The sequence below is a fragment of the Mercurialis annua genome, linkage group LG7, assembly GCF_937616625.2.
Source record: "Mercurialis annua linkage group LG7, ddMerAnnu1.2, whole genome shotgun sequence".
Classification (NCBI taxonomy): domain Eukaryota; kingdom Viridiplantae; phylum Streptophyta; class Magnoliopsida; order Malpighiales; family Euphorbiaceae; genus Mercurialis; species Mercurialis annua.
The window spans coordinates 15,270,264-15,294,981 of NC_065576.1; the positions used below are offsets into that span (position 1 = coordinate 15,270,264).

Here is a 24,718-nt window from a genome sequence, read left to right on the forward strand (position 1 = left end):
TTGTTAGAATTTTTTTTTTGTGGATTGTTGATTAAGCCTTGTAAAAGTCAATTAGTTGTAAGTTAGGAGTTTAGCTTTGGAAAAACTCCAAGTTAGATGTTTAGCTATAAAGCACCATTTTGTAACTTGCAATTAAGTTTTATTTTTAGTGAAATATTTGAGTAGTTGGTGTAGGATTGTGTTTAATTTGAACCACTCTAAAATTGCTTTGTGTTCTTCTCTAAACACTAACTTCATCCAACTCTATCTTAAACAATTTCTAATCTCTCTATTAAACTTGATTACCTCCCCCTCCCCCCAACCCACCCCTCTTAGGATTTTCAATTGGAATCAAATTCAGGTTGCTAAAAAAATGACCTACTCCATGACAAACACAATATCACACTCTGGCAGGTAGTGTAAGCACAGCGAAAGCAATTGAGCTAGTTACAACACATAATACACGTAGCATGGGGTAACAACCCCAACTGTATGAAAATTCCCACGCCCAATAATCTCAAGGCCGGCCCAAAGAGGCCCAATATAAAAGACATTATCATCCGAGTTACTCTACCTCGGTACTATATAAAACCCACTCTTTTATTGAGAACTTTAAAAATAGTTAAGCTAGTCAGCAAACCATTAACATTAACATACACATCAACCTTCAACCAAGGTAGAGATATTATCTACGAGGAGAACCAATACCGAACTAGGTGTAGCTTAAATATTGCTTGGCCATGATGATTGTAAGACACCATACAGATATTCTAACACATGAGAAATGTCCTCCGCGCCATCACATTTGACACATTCTTCCAAAACCCCTAATATAATTGCATAGCTCAATAATTAGTATAAAAATTAGTAAGAAGCATATGACGTGTCATTGGACCTCATACATATTATCTCATTAAGGTAACACCTAGTTATACTATTTTTGTCTCACGTAATTCATATTTTTTTCTTTACTTATATTGACTCGTGTGTTGAAAGTGAACAACCAAAACCCTTTCCAACATTCCTTTTTGACCTCTTGTTTCCTCTTTTTTAGGCTACTTACGGTCATCAGATTACCTCGTTAACTGAGTGATGTATCATGTATGGTAATGAAGTTGGAGCTATGATAGAATGTTCAGGCAAATATTATAAATCATATACTGGTGGGTTGATAGTTGAATGGAAAATAATTATTGAGTTTGAGAAAATTAGAATTTGAGAATTAGGGATTTGAGAGAAATTGAAATTTAAGCCAATATGGATTGAACAGATATTGCAACAGTCAGTACTAAAATAACATTTAAATTCGTCGTGTTTCACACGCGTTAGCAAGAATGTGTAAAGAGGCTAAACCAGTATTTTTAAAACTAGGTCGGACCGGCTTGTCAGACCAGATTAATCGGGACCATATGTCCAGTTTGGTTATATATCGAAGACAAAATCTAAAACATTGATCGAAATCTGAGTTAAACTAGTAAAATTTGATTTTTGGCCAAAACACGAACTTGTTTTTTTTTTTGTAAATAATGGTCAAAAAGTCATTTTTGTGTCTAAAAAGTATTTATTTGGTCCTTTTACACGTGTGTTTATTTATGTGCTCAAAAGTATTCTTTTTCACATAATGCTCTCTCTCTCTCTCTCTCTTACACGGCTAATAATCACCCATGGCACCTCAACTTTGGGGGTGCGGGCGCTAAACCCCCTGAAGTAAAAAAACGGGCAGTAAACTCCCTGAACTTTGAGGCGGCGCTCACAAAACCCCCTAAGACCAAATATCGCCGTTTTTTTCGTTTTCTGTCGACGTGGCATCCAATTTCTCGTCCGGACACCAAATGGCGGCGCCTGTCCCCCCTGCATGCATGTCTGACACCTGCTGCTTGTGTAAGAATGCGTCAGTTGACTTTTTATTAAAAAAAAAAAAAAAAAAAACTGAAAAGTAACCGCGGTAATTTATTTTTTTCTCTCTCCTACTTTTCCTTTTCCCCACTCGCTCCCCTCACTTCCGTTTCACTATTTTCGTTTCAAATATTTTCGCCACGCTTCGTCTTCTTCCCCCTCACTGCCGCTTTTTCGTTTCTTCGCTGACACTGACCTAGGGTTAGTTCCTTTCCCATTTTTCGTTCAATCTTTCTCATTTTTCTCGCATTCTTCCCCACTCTTCCTCCATTGTTCAACATTGTCTTTCATTTACCGAAGTGTTTTTAAATTTTTGTCTTGTCTGTCTCTGTTAATTTTCAGAAAATGGGATCCAAAAAAACGACGAAATTGGGAAAAGAAGAAAGAGAAGGGAAGAAACGAAAAGGTATGATTTTTCTGGTCTCTGTTATTTTTTTTTATTATTTTGAATTTTGGGGTTGATTTTTTATGGGATGTTGTTTTTTGCGGGTATTTTGTTTCTAGTTTGTCATTTGATGTTGTTTCAGTTTGGGTTTTACTTGTTCAGTAATTGAAAATTGTTTGTTTGTTTTTAAATTTGTTGGTTTGCGCAGCTACTAGTGAAGAACGTTTTTTTGAGGTCTTTGAAATTATTCTTAACTACAATGGAGACTTTGAATGGTTTGGTTATTTTAATGAGGATGTGGCTGTCAGAAAATTTCATATTGAGGATATAGGATTAAATAGTCTAGATAAGTGGTTACTTGAATTGAAGGTTCAGGGATTGCTAATGTATTATTGGAGGCGGGCTGGCATGTATACTGAAGAATTAATTCCTATGGAAAACGATGACCATGTCATGGACATGGCACTGGCTGGGGCACAAGATGGTAGTGTTGATGTGTATGTTAGGAAGTTAAGCTGTGATGACGTGTGCAACCTAAGGCCTGTATTTGGACAAACATTATTTGAGTTGAAAGAACTTGAAGATGGGGATGATGCATTGGAGCTGCAGGCTGTTGCCGAGGCTGAACCAGTGCAGGTGCTGCAGATTGAAGGTCCCGGTGAACCAGTGGAGGTGCTGCAGATTGAAAGTCCTGGTGAACCAGTGGAGGTGCTGCAAAGTGAAGTTGTTGATGAACCTGAAGTTGTTGATGAACCCCTGGAGAAGCAGCAGTCTGGTGGTTCAGACTGAAGATTGACACACTTGAGTTACCTTTTTTGTGCAAAGTTATGCTTCAACAGTTGTAACCTTTTAGGTTAATATTTATTTTGCAATTAGTATTAATACTGAGAATTTATATTTTTGCACTGGTTGATTAAATGTTGGAGAAGTATTGTTTGTTTGCTTATGATATTCCCGTTTATTATTGTGAATTGGTCGTTATTGTTTGTTTGCTTATGATATTCCCGTTTATTATTTGTGTTTGTACGTGTTGGTTGGTTTGGTTTTTAGGAAGCTAAACTTAACGATCATACGTGGACCCTGAACTTTAGGACCGTGTTCAGTTGTGGACCTTAAACTTTATTTACTTGTTCAACCAAGGACCCTGATCGTGTATTATGTAATCAAGTAAAGACCCTTAAAATAATATGTTAAGAAACATACAATAATTAGTATATTACGTCTATGTTAAAACACATACTGATCAAAAGTCTTACATATTAAACAAACAGAAAAGGTTACTACAAAAAAACTAACTTATATATTCTCAGTTTTCTAAACAAAGTTACGACACAAAAACTTAATACATCATCAAGACCTAGAATTTGACTTCGGGCAGCATCCTTGTCATTAAATGTCATCCTCCAAACCAAGCTCCCATGATCGACATACACAAAGCTCCATCTTTACCAACCCGTCAGGAAAAAAATCACGATCACTGCTATCAATAAGTAACCCTGTCAACGAACGGTAGTAACTGTTGGTGTCTTGAAAATTCTTCGTAGAAGAATGAAACCTGTCAACGGAGGATTCAGTAAATTTTATTTCGATGTCATAAGGGCAGCGTCCGTTTGACATTGGTCCCAGACAAAAGACAGTTATAATATTCCCATAAGAAGACGTTGTGTTGTTCAGAACAAACACAGTGTCTGATGTGTCCTCTTGGAGAAGTAAGCCCCTATCATCCAAGTTCAGAGAAACACCAAATCTACGTCCAAAATGAAATGGTATAAAAGAATCTGTATGCATCTCTTTGCAGTGACCATAAATCATTTTGGACGACCCTTTGACGGTGCAGTCTGGAAGCGGGCATGAACACGGTACGAAGGAACAGTACTTCTCGTGTTTTGTCTTTGCGTCGTAACTGAAGCTTTCAGTGCATCCATAAATTTTGTTCTGGCAAAACACTGTAACAGCCTCCACGACCGCTTCCATCGCCCGATTTCTCATTGATCCTATGGGCAAAGTGCAAGAATGGCAATTTTTAACCTTCACAGAGCATGTGCTGCAAGTTGTGTGGCCATTCTCACACTGAAGAAAATAAAATGTTATATGATACACAATAAACTAATCAAAAAATTCAAAAAATGAAAACATATAAATGAAATGTAAAAAACCTGAATAATTGGAGGAATTAACGGTTCGCAGCAGATGGGGCAATCCATAACTTCAAGATTAAATGAACGAACTATATTATCAGACATAGCTTTGTTTTTTTTTAATATGAAGAATGATCTTTGTAAGAAGCAAGTCGGTTGTAATTAAGCATGATAACTTGTTTAAATAAGTTGGATACTTGTCTTTTCATATTCAACCTAACCATCGTGTTGTTTCCCAAGTCAGTGGATGTACTTAATGGGGGTAATCAAAGGGTATATACTTAATGACCAACAGATGGGTTTGTTGGGTTTCGTAAACATAATTAATGATGAGACAAGTCAGTAGTTATAATAATTACTGTAGTAAATTAATAATTACTGTACAAAATTAATGATAAGACAAGTCAAGTTTTTTTCATTAATAATACGCAACATTACATTAAACGAAACAACATTACATCTGTTAATAATTATTCAATTTTTCCTCATGCAATGCAAGCCTACACTGCATCCTGCAACTGCACAAGCAGCACAAAAACCAAACTTCATGATCCTGGTTGACCTCTCCAAGTCTGCATACTTGACCTCCATGTCCTTGATCTGGCCCTTCAGTATGTCTATCTCCATAAAAAGTAGACCGCTTTCCTCAAACAAGATTCCATTTTCATCGCGATACATCTCAATGGACTCCTTCAATCCCTGATTTTCGTCTATGTACATTTCATGGGACTCCTTCAATCCCTGGAACTCGTCCTTTTTAGCAGCAAGCAAACTTTTGGCCTCCTCCAGTTCAACAGTCATGACATGGAGGTCAAGTTTCAAGTTTCGGACCACCGACATTTGGTAAGGCATGTCATTCTCTAGCCAGGCAAAAAAATCACACTGATTCTGGCAAATTTAGGTCGAAAAAATAAAGGCTTCAGACATGCAACAATTTGAACAAAGAAATAAAGGCTAAGTACATGGAGTAAAGCACATCAATTACTTACAGTTCTGTTTGAACAAGTGTAAAATCTTCTAGTTGGGTTTCTATCCGTTGACGAAATTTGTAAACGACATGGGATGCCGCACTCGCAAACCACTGGTGGAGATACCCGTTCCATTTGCGGACGTGTTAAAATACAGATCGGAATTTTGCAACCCTAGAAGTCTAAGTAGTAAGCGATGGGTGAGAGATGGAAACGAAGAACGAAATAAGAAAACCAGCTACTTATTGACTATTTATGTGGGGCGCTGTTAAAATTCAAAAGTAGGCCATGCTGATATCAATTAATAACTAAAGGGCCATAGATGATCGTATATCTAAACATTAGGGTCCACGTGTGATGAAACGTATAATATACAGGTCCACGGTGGATAAGTTATATACTATGAGGGCCATGGATAACAATTTATCAAATCTCAGGGTCCATGATTGATTAGTAGGGTCTGCACTTGAATTGCAGTATTCCTATCTACTCACTGACATCATCATATATCACAAAACGGCAAATTAATAGACAGAAATATAATTTACATAAATAGACAAGAAATTCACAGATGTTCCTTGTATCTTTACATAAATAGACAAGAAATATAATCTACATAAATATAACCCACATGTTGAGGACAGATTCAGTTACAGTATCTGGGCACAAAATATAAGGTCCAAAATAAACATTATCAAGGCACAAAATAAATCTAGCCCTGCCTAGGTCTTTTCCTCAGATGTTCCTTGTATCTTTCAGACGCTTCTGTACTACTCTTCTTCTTGCGCTGTCTTTTGGGTGGAGCACCATCATCAACTGCACTCGTTTGGCTGTCAAGATTACAAGCAGCTTCTGTTTCAGATGGCAATGTCTGGTATGCTGGGGACGCATGCGGCACTTCAGTAGTAGCCTACAACAAAAACACAATTAGAAGGGAAATTGTACTTACACAGGCAACCGAAATTTCAGAAAGTTACTTACTTCACTCTCTGCCATTGGTCCTTCACCTTCATTTACAGATGGCTGCTGTTCACCTCCACCCGAAGCTTGACCTCTTTCCTTTAAATGTTTCCTGATATTGTGCCCAAACTGTCCACACTCGCTACACTTAATTCGCAGACGCCCCTTTCGTGATAACTTGGCCCTCGTCGCTTGTGCGTCGCTTGCTTTCTCGGCAGCCTGCTTTTCAAGCTCCTCAGCCTCCAGTCGCCTTACCGTTGCCTTTCTCCCTCTCTTCTTTTGTTGCACTGGTGAGGGTGGGAGTATGATATTGAAGGGGTTTGGGTCTGTTTCCCACATATCAGCCCCATTCATGGGATTGATAACAAAGCTATAAACTCGCTCGTACACCGCTTTGCTATAACAGTCATCAATGTACCGCCGTGGGTGTTCATTGTTCTCATGAATAGCAGCACAGGCATGGACGCATGGAATCCCAGTCAGGTCCCATCTTCTACAGGTGCAAGTTCTTTCAGGCAAATTCACCACAAACTGCCCCCCGGGACCACTAACTTGAACTTGTGGGCCGCCGGTAGGGGTTGCGGTGTACTTCCATCCCTCATCGATGATCTTGTCAAGCTTCTTTAAAATTTTAGGGCACACATCAGTCTGAAATTTACTCCCCAAAAGTTGCTTGTCATATATCCGCTTCATGAGCTGGGTTCTGATCATTTCGAACATGGTCAAAATTGGTTTCACTCTGGCAGCCAGGATGTACTTGTTGAACGCCTCGGCCAGATTGTTGAGGAGAATGTCACACTTCACTTCTGTACCAAAATAGTACCTAGACCAATGCTCTCTTGGTCTAGCACTAATCCACGCGTATGCCTCTGCATGGCTGTCTTCCAAAACCTTCATTGCCGCAACAAATTTGGATTTGTAAGAAGCTATCCCAATGTTCCATATCAGAGGCTTCAAGTGTTGATGGTGAAATGTGGACCTATAATTTGACCATAGATGCCTCCAGCAGAACCTATGCTCAGAATAGGGAAACAGCTCCTTCACGGCGTTGACCAACCCCTGCATGTGAACCATCATAACAGAATGATCAACTATGGACCCTGGATTACAAATTTCAAATCAGCAGTGGACACTAAACATTTTAAACTCATTCAGTGTGGACCTTTAACTATGAATATGTCATCTACAAATATCCCTAGAGTTTATCCTAACATCAACTGCACATTATACACCAAAGAGAGCAAGAAACAAAACAAGCTTCTGGATTAAAGAAATTACCTTCTGTTTATCAGACATAAAAACTGTGCTGTTGCCCAAGTGCAGATCCGCCTTCAGCAGCTCCATAAACCACGTCCAAGAATCTGTGTTCTCCACCTTCACCCACGCCATTGCAAGGGGGTACATGCAATCATTCGGGTCAATACCGGTTGCAGAAAGCAACTGACCCCCATACTTTCCCTTGAGCCAACAACCGTCAAGGCACACAATCTCCCTAAGGCCATTCCTGAAAGCCTGCTTCATCGCATCAAAACAGACATACATGCCTTGAAATTTCCCTCTCGGCTCTTTAAACTCGACAGTGCTGCCAGGATTTGTTCTAAGGACCTCCCTCCTGTAGTCATACATCTTCTCATACTGTCCATCTTCATCCCCCTCCAACTTATCCAAAGCCTTCCTCTTAGCTCTTCTTGCTTTCTGGATTGGGATGTTCTGTTTCAGCTCTCTTTGGATCTTGCCCTTAAACTGCTCAGGGGTATAGTCGGGATTGTTTCTGAACTCCTCCAAAAAACTATCTGCCAGATACGAACTTGTGACGTGGAAGTTGGTTGTCCTCTTAGGACAAGTGTGTTCCAAGAAAAAGCTCTTCACTTGGAATGTCTCGTCTTCCGGATTTGCCATATCTAGTTTTGAAGCGAAGACGAAAAAACCACACTTGGCATAGCACTTGCACCTAACCCGCGTCTTCTCATTAGTGGGGAACCAAACTTGATACCTGTTGACTATTCCCCACTCCCTGCAGGCCTTCTTGAACTGGTGCCTATTATCAAACAACATTCCTTCGGTGAACGAGGGATTGGCTCTCGCAGCCTGCTCATCGAACCTGTTAAACCGCGCACCCGTTTGACCATCAGAATCAGAGGCTGTGTTGTTGTCATCCGATGCATTTTTTTCTCTTTTACACAACCTTTTTTTTATCATGTATAACATACTCTTTTTTTTCTCTCTAACACACATTCATTATTCTACATACTTTTAAAATACTTTATTATTATTATTATTATTATTATTATTATTATTATTATTATTATTAATTCACACAATTAAATTTAATAATTATTTTTTATTTAATTATATTGTTATAATTTTTATTGATCAAATTTGACTACTTATTAACAATTATTTAAAAAAAATCTATTTCTTTGTCGCATACAATATATTTATTCTTTATACACCTAAATATTGATTAATTTACATATTGATTAATTAATTAATTTAAATGTACCATCATATTTTTTATTTATAAAACTTTGATTATAAAAGTTAAATTTAATAATTAATATTTATTAAAATAAAAAATTATTATTTTTTCCCGTACATAATAGTTATTCTATATACTTTTAAACTTTGATAGTTTTTAATTATATTTTATATAATAAAATTTTAAAATTTTTATTTTAATATTTTATCATATTTTTATGTATAATATTATTTATTTTTAATTTAGATAATTTATTAAAATTAAAGTTAACAATATTTGGTTGAAACAGTTGAACCATAAACTCCCCAATGAAGTTGGTCCAATTTTTGGTACAGTTTTAATAACGGCCAAACAAATCTAATAGAGAAAATTAGGGAATTACATAAATAAGGAAAATAATAGCAAATACCTAACGCAATTTGTTGACTTAACTTTCATACATAACCGCCTCATCCAATTAATTTTATACCCAGACTTATTTGTTTTTATACCTAAAAATTACTTCACGTGTTTTCATTGTAACAAAATTTTTCTTCCTCAAAACTTTCAGCTCATCTTGTCTTTTTATCAGATCTCAAATTCACAAATTCTCTCTTCAATATTCTGTCAGATTCACTCGACATACTGCTACATTATTCAAATTCATACATTACGATCATCAATAACTGCAGATTCAGCAACAAAAAACGGTAAAAAATTGTTCGATCGAATTGTTTTACAGTTTTAGTATGTTTAATCAGGTTTCAAAGATTTTCGAACAGTTTAAATAGTTTAAAACCTAATAAAATTTACATAACAGTTGCAAACTGTTTCATTCATTTTTTTTTTATAGTTTTCTATATTATCAAATTCATACAATTTCTGTTCTATTTTATTTTGTTTACAATAGTTGATAACAATTGCAATGATATGTTTCATGAAAATTGAATTAAATTAAAAACATATAAATCTGTTGCAAATGGTAAAAATTAAACAAAACAGTTTATGATTATATAAAATAAAGTATAGTACAATTTCTAATAATATGAAATGAATTATAACAGTTTCAATGTGTGTCAACCTAATTTTTGAATAAAATTTAATTTTATATCAAATATTTTTAATATTTTAAAGTTTAAAACAGTTGTCTATGTAATTTACATGTGTTTACAATAATTGACATTAGTTTAAATATTATTTTACTTGAAAATACATATATTGTAGGTTGCAAATGTAGTATAGGTAATGGAAAGGTATATTATAGTTGCAAACAGTATCATAATTAAGCAAACAATTTAAGAGTGTATTAATGAAAATGCTCAATACATTTAGAGTTTCTCTCTTTTAATAATTCATAAGTTCATGTTTACAACAGTTTCATATTTTGTTTACAAGCGTTTACATTAGTTTTAATCAGTAAAATTTTGATTTTCTAATAGTTTACAATGAGTTACAAGCGTTTATAACAGTATCTAAATTATTTATTATTTTATTTTTACTTCAGGAATGGAAGATTTACAGATTTTATGACAATTTGATGGCTCATGGGAATATGATTCATCTTATACAAATTATAATGTATCTGGAATCATATTACCAAAGAATTGTAACTTCACAAATCTTGTTGATATAATCTCTACTGAAATGAAGATCTAGCTTTAACAAAATAAATTAGTTATTAAGTACAAAATCAGTGATGATTGTCCTCCAATAAATATTGAAGATGATGCAAGTCTTACGTTCTACAAAGAGTTGAAGAGAAAAGAGAATGACATCACAAAATATGGAATATGTGTAACATTAGAGAAAAAGAGGAAACGAGTCTATTCCAGTGAGACATCAAATGCAACTGTAAAACAAGATAACATGGAATTGGTTTACATAATAACATTTTGTCTATGGAAGGAGAATCTTCAGCATTAAGAGAGACATTAGAGAATGGCATGAATATGATTGAATATGCAAATCTTTTATGTGACATTGGAGAGACATATCTTGAGGAAAACTTCCAAAAATTTGTTCAAGGTTCAAGGGATATTGAAATTGGAAAAAGTACAGGGATAAAAATTCATTGAAGAGTGAAATAAGCCTCTATGCATTATCAAAACATTTTCAATTCAAGGTACATATCATTTAATTGATTGTTTTTTTATTAATAGTGTTCCTTTAACAGTTTACAACAGTTTAAAAACAATATCATTTTCAGTTTATAACCGTTTAATACATTTTCAAATTCAGTTTCATAGTTTTTATATAACAGTTTCAAATTTTATATACTTTCATAAACTGTATTCAACTGTTTACAACACATGCATACAGTTTCAAAGTTTGTTTCATATACAGTTTCTAATGGTTTACAACATGGTTTACAACAGGTAATCAAATCATGCACAAGACAATACAAGTTAAAATGCGTTGATGAAGAATGTTAATGGAATCTATACGCTTCGAAGATAGGTTTCACCAAAGCATTTATGATCCGCAAATTTGTTGATATTGGAAAAGAGGATTGGCAGTCAATGTCAAACTAGTTCAACCGTCATTGCAAATATTATAAAACATAAGTTCATGGATGTCAAGACGATTTATACACCGAATGACATTAGGCGGGACATGAAAAATGACTACAGTGATGATATGGACTATTGGAGAGCTTTGAGATGTAGAGGAAAAACTATAGATCTAATAAAAGGAACACCAAAAGAATCATATGCACAACTTCCAGGTTCTTTACACATGGTAAAGACAACAAACCCCAGATCCTATGTAAAGTTAGAAACTGATGCAGATTCTGCTTTTTTATATGCATTCATGGCACTCAATGCATCAATAAAAGGATGGAAACATTGCATGCCTATTGTTGTAGTGGATGGAACATTCTTAAAAGGACCATATGGTGGAACACTTCTTGCAGCTTCGACCCATGATTCAGCTGGTAAAGATTTTAAATTTTTTGATTATTAAACAGTCACCAATACAGTTTATACCTGCTGCAACTAAAGTATAAAACTGTTGCAAACCATTTCATAATTTTTTTTATTATTAAACAGTCTCCAATACAGTTTACAACTGTATCAATTAAAGTATAAAATAGTTGCAACCGTTTCAATTATATATTATTTCAACATATTTCTAATTATTTTATATTTAATAAAGTTAATATATTAATTAATTTTATATTATATACAGGAAAAATTTCCCTCTTGCTTATGCAGTGACAGACTCTGAGAATAACAATTCATTGAATTGGTTTTTTGAAAGTATGATGGAAGTTTACGGTGTGAGAGAAGGAATGTGCATAATTTATGACCGACATGAAAGCATAAAAAATGCAATAACAGATGTGTAAAGTGAACAAGTTCAATATGGGGTATGTATTTTCCATTTGCTTAACAATTTGAAGGTAAAATTTAAAAGAAAGCAAAAGGTAATAAAGGACATATTTTACACAGATATATAGAATTGATTACCAAATTACAGAAATGGATGCTTTAGACAGCCGAGTAAAACGATATCTTGAAGAAGTGGGATATGATAAATGGGCATTATCAAAATCAGTCAATAATAGATTCAATATCCTGACATCAAACCCTGCTGAATCATTGAATGCCGCGATCAACAAAGCAAGAGAGCTATCAGTCTCAATGTTATTTGAATACTTGAGAAACCTAACTCGGAGATGGAGTTATAAATATAGACATTTGGCAAGATGTACAATTACAACACTGATGCCTAAACATGAAAAACGTTTGAGGGAGAGCTTCATAAACTGCATTAAACTAGAGGTTAGTTCTTACCATTTATAAACGTTGCATACAGTTGCTAACAGTATCAAGCAGATTTTATAACGGTTTCTATTACAGTATCAAACAGTGTAAATTATAATTTTTTACTTTTCTTCTTAGGTGGAGCAAACAAGTGATGAAATATTCAAAATTAATAATGGTGACAAAACAAACACAGTCAATATCACCGAACGAACATGTACATGCAAAACGTTTTAATTGGATGTGATACCATGCATATATGCTTTAGCTGTTTTTAGTGACAGACATCAGGATCCTTATGAATACTGTTCAAAATATTACACGAAAAACGAAATGCTAGTTGCTTATGAAGAACCAGTCTATCCAATTGCAAACGAAGAAACATGGGATATTCCAATAGAAATAAAATATCAAGTTGTTCTATGTAATACCCCGTACTTTTAAATGTACTAAATACCGTGCCACGTGTCTTAATTTGGGTGATTAAATTGAGAAAATCCAAATTAAGTTAAAATAATAAGGATCTAGACCAAATCGGGTCTATTTTAGTAATCGCAAAATAATAATAATTTTGGGAAATTATTATTTGATAAAACGGGTTTAAACGGGACTAAAGAACGGCCATAAATTAAAATTAAATAATTTATGAGTCCGAGCTAATTATTTTACGTCAAGGTACGTAAAATAATTTTACTAAGCTATGGTTAAAATTTGAGAAATTTTGGACGAAGTTTATTTTATCAAGTGGGAGGGTGCGGAACCTCAATTATCGATAAGGATCTAATATAAAATAAGATATAAGTCCTCTGCGAATAGAACTTATATTTTTATTCATTTGATAAATTATAGAACTTTTGGATAAAGTTTCGTAAACTTACAAAATCATTTTAAAAAATTGGTTTCGGGCGATAATTAAAGAATTGGGATAAAGTACATATTTGAGGTGCTTGAGCAAAAGCGCAATTTTACCAATATATATACCCAAGAATCCTTCTTCATTACTTCATTATATTGAGTTACGAAAAACCCTCAGATCATCACCGTTGTTTTATTTCTCTTGGAGCGACGAAGACGACGGCTACCATATCTCTCTTATCCGGCGATCGTTTTCAGTGATTCAAGCTCGGTTGGAGAGCTAACACACACACGGACAAGGTGAGATGCTCGGTTTTGTTATTGGTTGAGAATTTATCGAGTTTTAGTAAGGTTTACTAAAGGTTATCGTTTTAAATGTTTAAACCTTAAAATCTTGGATTTAATCTATTGTTTTTGAAATTTGGATTGCGGGTTTGTTGTGAAATGAGTGTGAGCACGTCGGGAAAGGAACCGACAAGCTTGGGTCTGCTCAAAATGAGCAAACCCGTTCTGCTCACATGAGCCGATGTAATTCTGCTCCATGAGCAGACGAGCAGGGTTGTTGGCAGCCCTTTGGAGACTGCAAAATGCAGTCCCCAAAGCTGTCTAAAAGGCAGAGTTTGTACTGATATTTAGGTGCCTCCGAACGCTTAATTTTGAGAAAGTATGAATGATATATCGTAATGAATATACCGAGATTAAAACGTGACAATCAGATTAGGATTTCGATAAGTAAAAATGCCTAGGATGATTAAAATGAAAAATTTGGAAATGAAAAGATCAAGTTGTGGAGCCTACTTCACAAGCAAGGACGGACCTCGATTAATAATAATTTTAACTCGAAAATGATTGATAAATGTAGATGAAGTTGTGTAGAATAATTTTGGATAAATTAATCATAGGACTGTTAAGTCGGATTGAAAGTTATCAAAGTTCAAAGTTGAATGAAAAATAAGAAAGTTAGAAAACTGTTTTAACTTAATTAAAGGGTCAATTTTGAGAAATCATTACGGATTATCGAGACATCAAAACTAGTCGAGGTCTTATCGAAAGTTGTAGACATGATTGTGAAGTATAAGAATATCAAATTTGTTTCGGAGCGCAACTGTTTTACGGGTGCTGTTTTGAGGCCCAAACAGCAGCCCTTAAAGGATAGTTTGAGTTGTTCTGAAAATCAGCTTTTGGGAACAAACTTCCGACTTAGTTTTTTTTTTTGGTTAATAAACCAAAAGAGCTTTAATTAAGAAATCACAACTGATTACAACCAATAAAACTAGGCAGCAATTACAATCAACACTCAGGAATTGCTCCTATAGCCCTAAACTTGAATTTATAAAGGATAGAAAATCTAACTTTGTTAAAGACACTATCATGACTAGGACTTATACCCTCAAAAACGACCTTGAACCTGTCTTGCCATTTGCTGTAAACAGTGGAACAAAAAGCAATACGCCTTACTTTGTTACTGACATTTTTACCTCCATATTTCCTGGAGAACCAGCTAATTTCCCTACTCCATCTTAAAGGGCTTCTATTGATACCACAAGCAGTAAGAACTTTCTTCCAAATGGCACTAGAAAAAGAACAATCAAAGAAGAGATGGCTAACTGATTCTCCACAAGAGTTGCAAAGAACACAAGTATAATTATCAGTCTTCCCCAATTTAAACAACTTGTCTTTTGTAGTAAGACCATTACAAAGAGCCATCCAAGTAGTGAAGCTGTGTCTAAGGATGATTGGGGATTTCCAGATCAATCCATACCAAGGGACAGTAGGGTTGACAGGAAACAAAGCATCACAAGCAGCTTTAATGGAGAACTTCTTGTTACTGTTAAACTTGAACTAGACGTCATCTTCCTCATTCGTATTTAATGCACAGTTATTCTCTAAGAAGTCCCAAGCCTATAAAGTGGCTTCATCCATCGCATCAGGAAGGTTCCAGTGCCCATTTCTATAAATATCAGAGACTTTAGAGTATTTTGAGACATCTGAATCCACAACATCAATACCAGGAAATAGGTCAAGCAGAGATTTCCCATTGATCCGAGGGTCAAACCAAAAGGAAGTATTCCTGCCATTACCAACATTATAGTCAAATAAATCTTTGGCTAAGCTTCTAATCTTAATCATATGTCTCCAACTCCATGATGCATTATACGGTTTGGTTATACCCCAATAGCTAAGCTTCTTAAGCTTATTTTTTATTACCCAGAGAGGCCATAAGGAGCATTTATCAGTGAGGAGAAACCACACCTGCTTAAGGATGGCAGCTATGTTCCACACCTCCATATTTTTATACCCAGACCACCAGACTTCTTATGACTGCACACTACTTTCCAGGAAATACCTCCAAACTTTCTGCCATTAACATTACCTCTCCAGAGAAAACACCTGCAGATTTTCTCAATTTCTTGGATAACAGCTTTAGGAAGAATGAAGATCTGGCACCAATAAGAGTGCAGACTGAGCAACACAGAATTTACAAGCTGAAGTCTGCTTGCATACGACAAAAACTTAAAGTTCCAAGAGGTTATGCGATTAGAGATTCTCTGAATAAGAACCTGACTGTCAGCTTTAGTTAACCTTCTGGCCACAAGAGGCATACCAAGATACTTTACTGGAAGATGGCCTTCTATAAACCCCATAACATTTAAAATGAGCTTCTTGGTCTGATTTGGAATGTTGTAGAAGAATATAGAACTCTTATCATTGTTAACATTCAGCCCAGAGACTTCCTGAAAATGCACTAAGCTCTCTTTCATGCAACTAGAATAAGACACATCTCCATGGAAAAACAGGAATAGGTCATCAGCGAAGTAAAGGTGATTTAGTCTGAGATCTTTTCACCCTTTGTGAAATTTAAAGCTATGCCTTCTACTGATAAAGACCATATATCTAGACAGATAATCCATAACCAGAACAAATAAAATCGGGGACAGGGGATCCCCTTGTCTCAACCCCCTTCCACCTTTGAAATATCCATATAAGGAACCATTAATAGCAACAGAGTAAGCTGGGGTTTTAACACATAGCATAATCCAATGGATAAATTTCCTAGGGAACTGCAGACCTAGTAAAACTTCTTTTAAGAAATCTCATTCTACTGAATCATAGGTTTTCCTAAGGTCCACTTTCATAGCACAACAGGCATGCCCTTTATCTCAATAGTAGTCATGCACAAGCTCGTGGGCTAATAAGACATTATCAATGATTCTTCTACTAGGAATAAAAGCACATTGACAGTGATTGGAAATTGATCCAACACACTTACTGAGTCTATTAGTAATGACTTTAGTAATGAATTTCATCAAAGCATTACAACATGCAATGGGGCGATAATCATTCAAACTATTGGGAGAAGCAGTCTTAGGGATAATGGAAAGAGAAGTAGCATTTATCTGTAAAAGAATTTTACCAGAAATAAAAAAATTCCTGAACTGCAATAGTTACCTCAGGGCCAACCATAGACCAATTCATCTGAAAAAAAAGAGACTTGAATAACCATCAGGACCAAGCGCTTTTCCCCATGAATAGAGAACATGGCTGCTTTGACTTCAGCAGGAGAAATAGGGGTAATAAGAGAATCAATGTTACCATCATCTAGCTTTAAGCCACAATCAATAATTTTTGGATTTAGATGTCTCCTATTAATAGCGGGAACACCCACAAGATTCTTATAATACTCCACCATAGCCTCGCTGATCTCTGACTGAGTAGATAACAGATTGCCATCTGCAGTATACAACTTAGTAATTTTATTCCTGCTTCTTCTAACTTTTACAGAGTTGTAGAAAAACTTGTTGTTGTTATCTCTCAAGTTAATCCAATTAATTCTGGATTTTTGCTTAAGAAACTTCTCTTCAGTAAACAACAGCTTCCTGTAATGGATAGAAATATCCCTTTCCTCTAAAAGCAGCTCTTCATTAATAGGATCTTTTTGGAGATTCATCTGAGTATCTTCAAGAAGGATCTTCCAGCTTTTGACCTTGATAGAGAGATCAGAAAAACGAGAGAGATTTAACTCCTTTAGCTGTATTTTAACTTCTTTAATTTCTGAGTAACTGAGAACATTGCACACCCCTGAATACTACAACTCCAAACCTCTCTCAATATACCCATAAACAGCTAATCATCCATCCACATATTAAAGAACTTAAAAGGCTTGGCACCTTTATTAGTGGTTCTGTTAATAGTGACAATAAGCGGAGAATGATCTGAAACCCCAGCACTTAATGCAGTATAATCAGAGTCACCAAATAAATCAAGCCATTCCAGGTTAACTAGAGCTCTATCTAATTTTCTCCAAATACGGGCCTCACCAAATTGATTGTTGGTCCAAGTATATTCACAACCATACTTTTTTAATTCATTAAGATTGCAATCATTCAAACAACACAGAAAATCTTCTCCACTCTGCTCAAAATTATCTACACCACCAATTTTTTTCCCAGAGTTGATAATAGCATTGAAATCTCCCATTACAATCCAAGCTATAGGGTTCTGATGACTAATCCTGCAGATATCGTTCCACAGAAATCTCTAAGTATGCTCATCATTTGCTCCATAAACGACTGACCAATTAAAGCAATTATTCTCCAAGGAGACACCACAGTGCACAACCTGATCAGAACAAAAGAGAACAAAAATCTAAATAACAACTGGATTAAACACTATCCAGATTTTACCTAAATCAGAATATTGATTATTAGTTATAATAGACCAACTTGGTAATTTGAAATTCCTCCAAACTTTATCAAAATTTCCTGGACGTACCCTGGTTTCCAAGACATCAATCGCAAACAACCTCTTATTAAAAATCAGAGTCTTAACCTCTGATTGCTTTATAGGGTCGTTTAGACCCCTAATATTCCATGTCCCTATCATCCCCTATCAGGGGGTTCAGCAAACTTCAGTTCCCTTCTACCCTCACCAATAACACCTTTGTTCTTAAGATTTTCTCTCTTAGGAGCTATATCCACACTAGGGATAACCTGCTTAATTTCCTGAACACTGTTCTTCTTCTTAGTAACAACCTCAGTCCACGAATCAGTAGGGCTTGAACTTAAAGGTACAATAGACCTCATAGAAGAGCTCACAGAATTAGCCAAGGGGAGAATGCCTTGAGGACCAATAGGAGCATCCTCTACAGACTCAGCTTGAACAATAGAATCAGCCTCAGTTGGAGCAATAGGAACAACCTTTATAGACTTCACTGTTTCAGCTTTTGACTTTGGAACCCAAATCTTCTCTTCTTTCTTCTTCACCTTGCAGGAAAAGGAAGAGTGACCAATTCATACACAATTGGTTGCTCAAACACAGAACCTATTTCATCCATGATATTCACATACTTTGGGAGCACTTGATTAATTTCAACATCAACCAAAATACGAGCAAAACTGAGTTTAGATCTATTAAAGGTGCATTTGTCAGTGTAGAGGGGTCTACAGATGGCACTAGCAATTTTACTTAGCATATTTGATGACTAAAATTCAAAAGGCAAATTCATAAGCTAGATCCAGACAGGCAGCTTCTGAAAAGTTGTAGCATCCAAAACCACTCTAGGTCTCCAAGGTTGGAGGAGGAAGAATCTATGGTCAAAACTGAGAGGGTTTTCATTTAGTGCTGCTAATTTCCCTTCCTCATTTTGGAAATTAAACAAGAAAAAACTATCATTCAATTACTGGACAGATAGGAGCCCTATCTTGTTCCATTTGTTGTTTGCAAAACTCTGGATCTTGAAAATATTAGGGTGTAGACCAATCATAGAACCCACAATAGCATTTTTCCAGCGATCGACTTCAAAATTAACTTCATTAGAGTGAAAGTGAACAATAGTGTTACCATCTTTGACAGAGGGAGGAACATACCTCAGTTCACAACCTTCTCTTTTAGTTCGATTAGAGCTAAAGAGATTTGTCCATGGTTTATTAAACAACTTATCCGATGTAGTACCCTTTTCTTCTCTCTGAATACTAGTTTCCACTTCAAGAATATCCAGATCTACATTTGCAGCGTCATCATTTTCCACAACCTTATCACAAGCTACAGAGAAACCAGCAAAATCAGTATCGTTTGGTTTTGGATCACAAACAACAATAGATTCCTCCTTCGATGATGGAGAATTCGATTGATTTTTTGTTTTCTTTGTTCTTTTCTTAGCCATTGCTAGAAGGCGTATGTTAGAATTTCAGAGGATACTAACGTGTGCCTAGAAAAAAGAACTTTTTTTTAATTACTTCTGTTCCAAGCTTGTAACTTCCGACTTAGTTTCCTACACTTTCAAGCGCTATTTTTGTCACGACCCGATTTCTCGAGGGCCGCGACCGGCGCTAGGGAATGGAAATTTTGGTTCCAAAACCCGTAGCAAGCCTGAATTTTGCCTAAAAAATTTTCGCAATAAATAATCATACAATAACTTTACAAACACAGCATTTAAACAAAGATACATTTATATACAGTGGTAAAACCATACAACGTGCTCGGACTTATCGTTTCCGTATCATGAACGTATTAGCCCGGCATAAACCACTATGTCAAAATTACATCACGGGAATTTACCTCCGTGATAACTATTGTAGCCAGACCTCATATACACAACAGACATCAACTATAAACCATACAAAATTTCACTGTTGTAATAGGCCACGACACTGGTCAGACACCATACTACTGCAGCATCTACGGAAGTCGGGGCTGTACATAGCCAAAGGAACTTCCGGTTAAAGACGAACTTCTAGCCACGTCTAGAATCTAGGTACCTGAAAAACACACTATTTGGGGGTCAGCTATTAAGCTGAGTGAGTTATACTTTACTTACCATATTATCAAAATAAGCATCGCATTTAAAACATTTTTTAAAATATGTATATATACAATCACATTTTCAAACCATTCCAACATATACAATCACAGCGATTGCAAACAATTCACTTAAGACAAGTATTTAATCCGATCGAAACCTTAATCTTAAACTCCTTAACCTCTCCTAATCCGTATCATATTCGAATCATATCGTCCGAGTGGCCGGGTCCCGAGATAGTTCGACCGAGTTACCCGCTACCACGTGGCATAGTCCCGAGATAGTTCAACCGAGTTACATCATGCCACTACTTAATCCCAAGTTGTGGGTCCCGAGATAGTTCGACCGAGTTACCCACCAGATACGGGTCCCGAGATAGTTCGACCGAGTTACCTCGTATCTGCCACAATTATAATCCTCCTTTCCGATACCCAAACATATTCCATTTCATAATTATAAATATGATCAACATTTAATGAGCTCATATCAAACGTATCTATGTACGAATATCTAGACTTTCATAAACTCCGGTGATCACACGGCCTATTGACGCCCAATAGGTAGCTCGTTTCTTCGGATCATATACAAACTCACATTCGCAAATAATCGACAAGTCATAAGCAGAGTAATACAATTCATATATCAAACAAGTCAATCCAATACAATGTAGTTCAATCCATAAACAAACAAGTTGAATATAATTCAATCATACACCAACAATCCAAATCAAACAATTCAACTCAAACAACTAATGCGATGCATTTAATAATGATAATATATATATATATATATATATATATATATATATATATATATATATATATAATAGTTTTTAATACGATAATAAGAGTGAGTAAAATATACTCACCGCTTGCTATCCATAACCTTCGATAATAGCTTAGCGATGTCGCGTTTTATAAGTTCCGGGTTCCATTGGTAGTCGCCTCGTCAAGTCTACGCAAAGTCGATAATAGCTTGAATCAATTATCAATCTAACTATAATTAGTTAATCCAAAACTAGGTTTCTAGCCAACTTCGGCCATTGAAACCGTTTACTTAAAACCGTCCGGCCCCTAAAAAAATTTACGTTCTTAAAGTTCAGAACGTCGCCTACAACTTTCATTTAGGTCTCAGACTGAGATTAGCACCCGAAAGTGTCGGAATTTGGCCCCGAAGTTAATAATTTAGGGCTGTCCTAAATTTCAAAACTGCTATGCGCGACAAAATATTCTGATTTAGTTGAGCCACTTAGAGGCCGAACTAGCAGAAACTTATACTTAGACATTTATAGAAAACATCCTTAAGTTTCCGTACCAATAAACGGAACGTAATTTGGATTTATATACTTTGAGATATTGCCCTTGCAATATCGCTGTTTTACAGGACAGTTTCTGCAAAACGTCAACGGTATAGTTTACGCTCTAAACTTAAAATGCTAATTCCGTAACTCGGTTTTCCTTATCATTTTATCATTTATAACAGCCCCTTATCATGCCATACTCTACCATTTTTATACGATACAATTTAGTCTAACGATACATATTTTTAAAACTGTTTTTACGCTACCCCGATTTCCAACTTCGTATCTTTGCGTTCAATGCGAAACTAAGCATGAACGGGCCTCAGGGAAGGGGTGGCTTCAGCCCCTTCCTCTACTCGCTGCCCTCCCCTGTTTTGTCTTGGGGAGGGGCTGCTTCAGCTATGGTGCAACGTACCATAGCCGCTGCAATCACAACTCCACCGTGCTTCGGTACGGTGGTGTAGCGAGTTCGACGTTAAACGCCTCCGGCCAACCACTCGTTTCTTCAAGCCCTATAACACACATAAACCAAACCCTAACAAATCCAAATTTCCATCCATAACACAAACCTCATAGCTCATAATAACAATCATTAATTCAGCCTATACTAACCAATTACAAGCCATAATCATCATTTACTTCATCAAAATCATTAACACCATTAATACTCAAAAATCCCGAAATTCACAGCTCAAAACCTAATCAGAATTCGTGCTCCATACCTTCATTAATAGGTCGAGATCAGTAGAGCTCCTCCTCCTCGTTCCGTGGCCGCAAGAATCGCCCCAATCGGAGCTAAAACGAAGAAGATATGAATTTTTTAATTTTGGCATGATTTTCTCTTCTTAAGAAAGAAGAACTCCCTCTCTCTATATTCTTTTGTTGCTGTAATAAAATGAATATTCCAGAAATATTATCACATATATGTGATAAACATGGTTTGGAAAATGTCCAATTTGATCCTTAAGTTTACCACTTCCTCACGCTTTGATTTGTAACTTTTCTTTCGTCCAATTTAGTCCGTCGATCACTTAATCATTCGGACTTAACAAATTTCATATTATTTATTTTCAAATAAATAATATCAACTTAGATCTCATATTTCTATTTCTGATCGTTTATTTTAGCAATTTTCGGCGAAAAACGCCCAAATTCCATTTTGAGCTAAAATGCACCTTTTCCAACTTTTTCGTCCTTTTTTTTCATTTGGCAAATATCAATATCCAAATAATCGATATTAGTAACTTAAATTCCAATTCCCGTCAATAATATATTTAAAAAATTCTATTTTCTAATTTTTTGGGGACTTTAACTTATTTTAAATTCCAGTTTTGCTTACGATTTTCTTTAGTCCCGTCAAACTATTTAGGCATGATAAATATTGAATTTTCTTCTTTGAATTTCAATATCAACCTATTCTAGCAGCTTCGTTATTTTAAATCGGACACGTGGCCTACTTAGGCAACGCCAGACGTACGGGGTATTATATTCTTCCCCCCTTATAAAAATTTGTCCTCGAATTTTGCTATAATTCTTTTTCTTGTAAAGATCTTACCATTTTCTTACATCGTAAACTTGTCACTTCGATCATCGCACATCCTATTCTAGCGGATCTGGATTGTCATTGAGATTATGAATTGCGCATATGATATCGAATATGGAGGGTGGAATATGAATGATAGATACGAGGTTGAACTCGGTTGAATTATCTCGGGACCCGTATCTAGTGGGTTTAACTCGGTTGAATTATCTCGGGACCCACGACTTGAGATTAGTGATTGGTCGCGGTTGAATTCGGTTGAACTATCCCGGGACCGGACCACTTGGATTTAAATGATTTGATACGATTACGATACGAACATGAAAAGTTAGGAATTTAAGTCTAGGGTTTCGATCAGATCTATAGGTTGAGAATATTATATTATCTTCTTATGTCATGTATCGATTTATATATGTTTTGAGCATGCGATGTTATGTTTTTATAATACCATTAGTAATATGCAAACTCACTCAATATTTCCCCAAATACTGACCCCTCACTGTTGTATCTTTCAGGTGACCGGAGTCAGATCAGAAAGACCATCGCCCTTGTGTCATAAGTCGCCTGGCTTACACAAAGTACGAGTTCCTATAGAACTGTAGTAGTTAGTAGGTATCAGTATAAGGGTAATGTTTTGATTTCAAACGGAATTTTTATTGTAAACTCTGATGCGGTTAATAGATGATGTTTGTTAATAAAAGGTGTTTTATCCGTTTAATTTCGATATCAATTGCCATGAGTGGAATTGGTTGTGATTATGACTAGAAACAGGGCGGTGTTGGATGAGATATTGCTTGGTAATACCCTGGTTTCTACGAAACATTTTGTAAACGTTTTCAGGAAAGAAACATGATATTTTAATTTATATAATTATATTATCTAAAGATGTTTTCTGAAGATGTTTATATATAATATTTTATTTGCGAAAAATATATAGTGGTTCTAGGCTTACTACGGGATTTGGAGCTATTACTTTCATTCCCTAGCGCCGGTCGCGGCTCAATTATTTGGGTCGTGACATTCTAACATCCAAAAGAAAGGTAAAGGCAGGTAAACCGAGAAAAAGAAGGATCAAATGACCAAATGAAAAGTCAAGCAAAAACAGATGTAGAAGATGTGGAATATATGGCCATGATAAGAAGACATGTAGAAATCATCCAAAAAAATTGATACAATTCTTATTTATATTTTTTAATAGTTTTGAACAGTTTTAAATATTTTTTTCTCATTGAATTCATTGTAAGACAAGTTACATAATAGCTTTGAAAATAGTAACAATCAGTTTCTTTATATAATAGAATTTTTATAACAGTTGCAAACTGTATATAACATTATATAAAACAATTTCATATCGTTTCAAAAACATATAAAACTTGCATTTTCTCATAAAAAATCCAAAAATTTATAGAACAAATCAAAATGGAAACTATTACAGTATCAAAATTAATATAACAGTATATAAGTCAGTTTAAAATGAAATATAAATGTTTATATAACAGTTGCATACAGTTTAGAAATAAATGTTTACTAAAATTGTCAAATGTAATAACAGATAGAAAAATACAAAATTGAACAATACAAAAATATGAAAATTAGATATTGTCATAAAACTAAAAACAATAGTTCAACGAACAAAACCATTGCAGCCGTAGTATTCTAAAATTAACTACTCA

General features: G+C 35.4%; 5 protein-coding genes and 1 long non-coding RNA gene across 6 annotated transcripts; 1 reads left to right on the plus strand and 5 right to left on the minus strand.

Annotated features, from left to right (window-relative positions):
* Nucleotides 1–2,112: 2,112 nt before the first annotated feature.
* On the plus strand, nt 2,113–3,049 carry LOC126656885 (uncharacterized). The gene is made up of 2 exons (XM_050351508.2): nt 2,113–2,281; nt 2,469–3,049. The coding sequence occupies exons 1-2, from the start codon at nt 2,221–2,223 to the stop codon at nt 3,047–3,049; spliced, it is 642 nt and encodes a 213-aa protein (XP_050207465.1). The 5' UTR covers nt 2,113–2,220.
* A 600-nt stretch (nt 3,050–3,649) lies between these two features.
* Nucleotides 3,650–4,503, minus strand: LOC126656886 (E3 ubiquitin-protein ligase SINA-like 10). Its single transcript, XM_050351509.2, has 2 exons — nt 4,417–4,503; nt 3,650–4,330 (listed from the first exon to the last, which is right to left on the minus strand). Exons 1-2 carry the CDS (start codon nt 4,501–4,503, stop codon nt 3,650–3,652), a joined length of 768 nt encoding a protein of 255 aa, XP_050207466.1.
* Nucleotides 4,504–6,078: 1,575 nt separating this feature from the next.
* Nucleotides 6,079–8,478, minus strand: LOC126656888 (uncharacterized). Its single transcript, XM_050351512.2, has 3 exons — nt 7,605–8,478; nt 6,348–7,385; nt 6,079–6,276 (listed from the first exon to the last, which is right to left on the minus strand). Exons 1-3 carry the CDS (start codon nt 8,379–8,381, stop codon nt 6,079–6,081), a joined length of 2,013 nt encoding a protein of 670 aa, XP_050207469.1. The 5' UTR covers nt 8,382–8,478.
* A 6,218-nt stretch (nt 8,479–14,696) lies between these two features.
* LOC126656889 (uncharacterized) lies at nt 14,697–15,259 on the minus strand. Its single transcript, XM_050351513.1, has 2 exons — nt 15,169–15,259; nt 14,697–15,082 (listed from the first exon to the last, which is right to left on the minus strand). The coding sequence occupies exons 1-2, from the start codon at nt 15,257–15,259 to the stop codon at nt 14,697–14,699; spliced, it is 477 nt and encodes a 158-aa protein (XP_050207470.1).
* A 476-nt stretch (nt 15,260–15,735) lies between these two features.
* LOC126656890 (uncharacterized) lies at nt 15,736–17,885 on the minus strand. Its single transcript, XM_050351514.1, has 6 exons — nt 17,560–17,885; nt 16,909–17,467; nt 16,586–16,804; nt 16,278–16,468; nt 15,973–16,172; nt 15,736–15,869 (listed from the first exon to the last, which is right to left on the minus strand). Exons 1-6 carry the CDS (start codon nt 17,883–17,885, stop codon nt 15,736–15,738), a joined length of 1,629 nt encoding a protein of 542 aa, XP_050207471.1.
* Nucleotides 17,886–19,837: 1,952 nt separating this feature from the next.
* Nucleotides 19,838–22,379, minus strand: LOC126656337 (uncharacterized). The gene is made up of 3 exons (XR_007633202.2): nt 22,228–22,379; nt 21,074–21,159; nt 19,838–20,176 (listed from the first exon to the last, which is right to left on the minus strand). It is a non-coding gene; the product is annotated as an uncharacterized LOC126656337 (long non-coding RNA).
* Between the last annotated feature and the right edge of the window lie 2,339 nt (nt 22,380–24,718).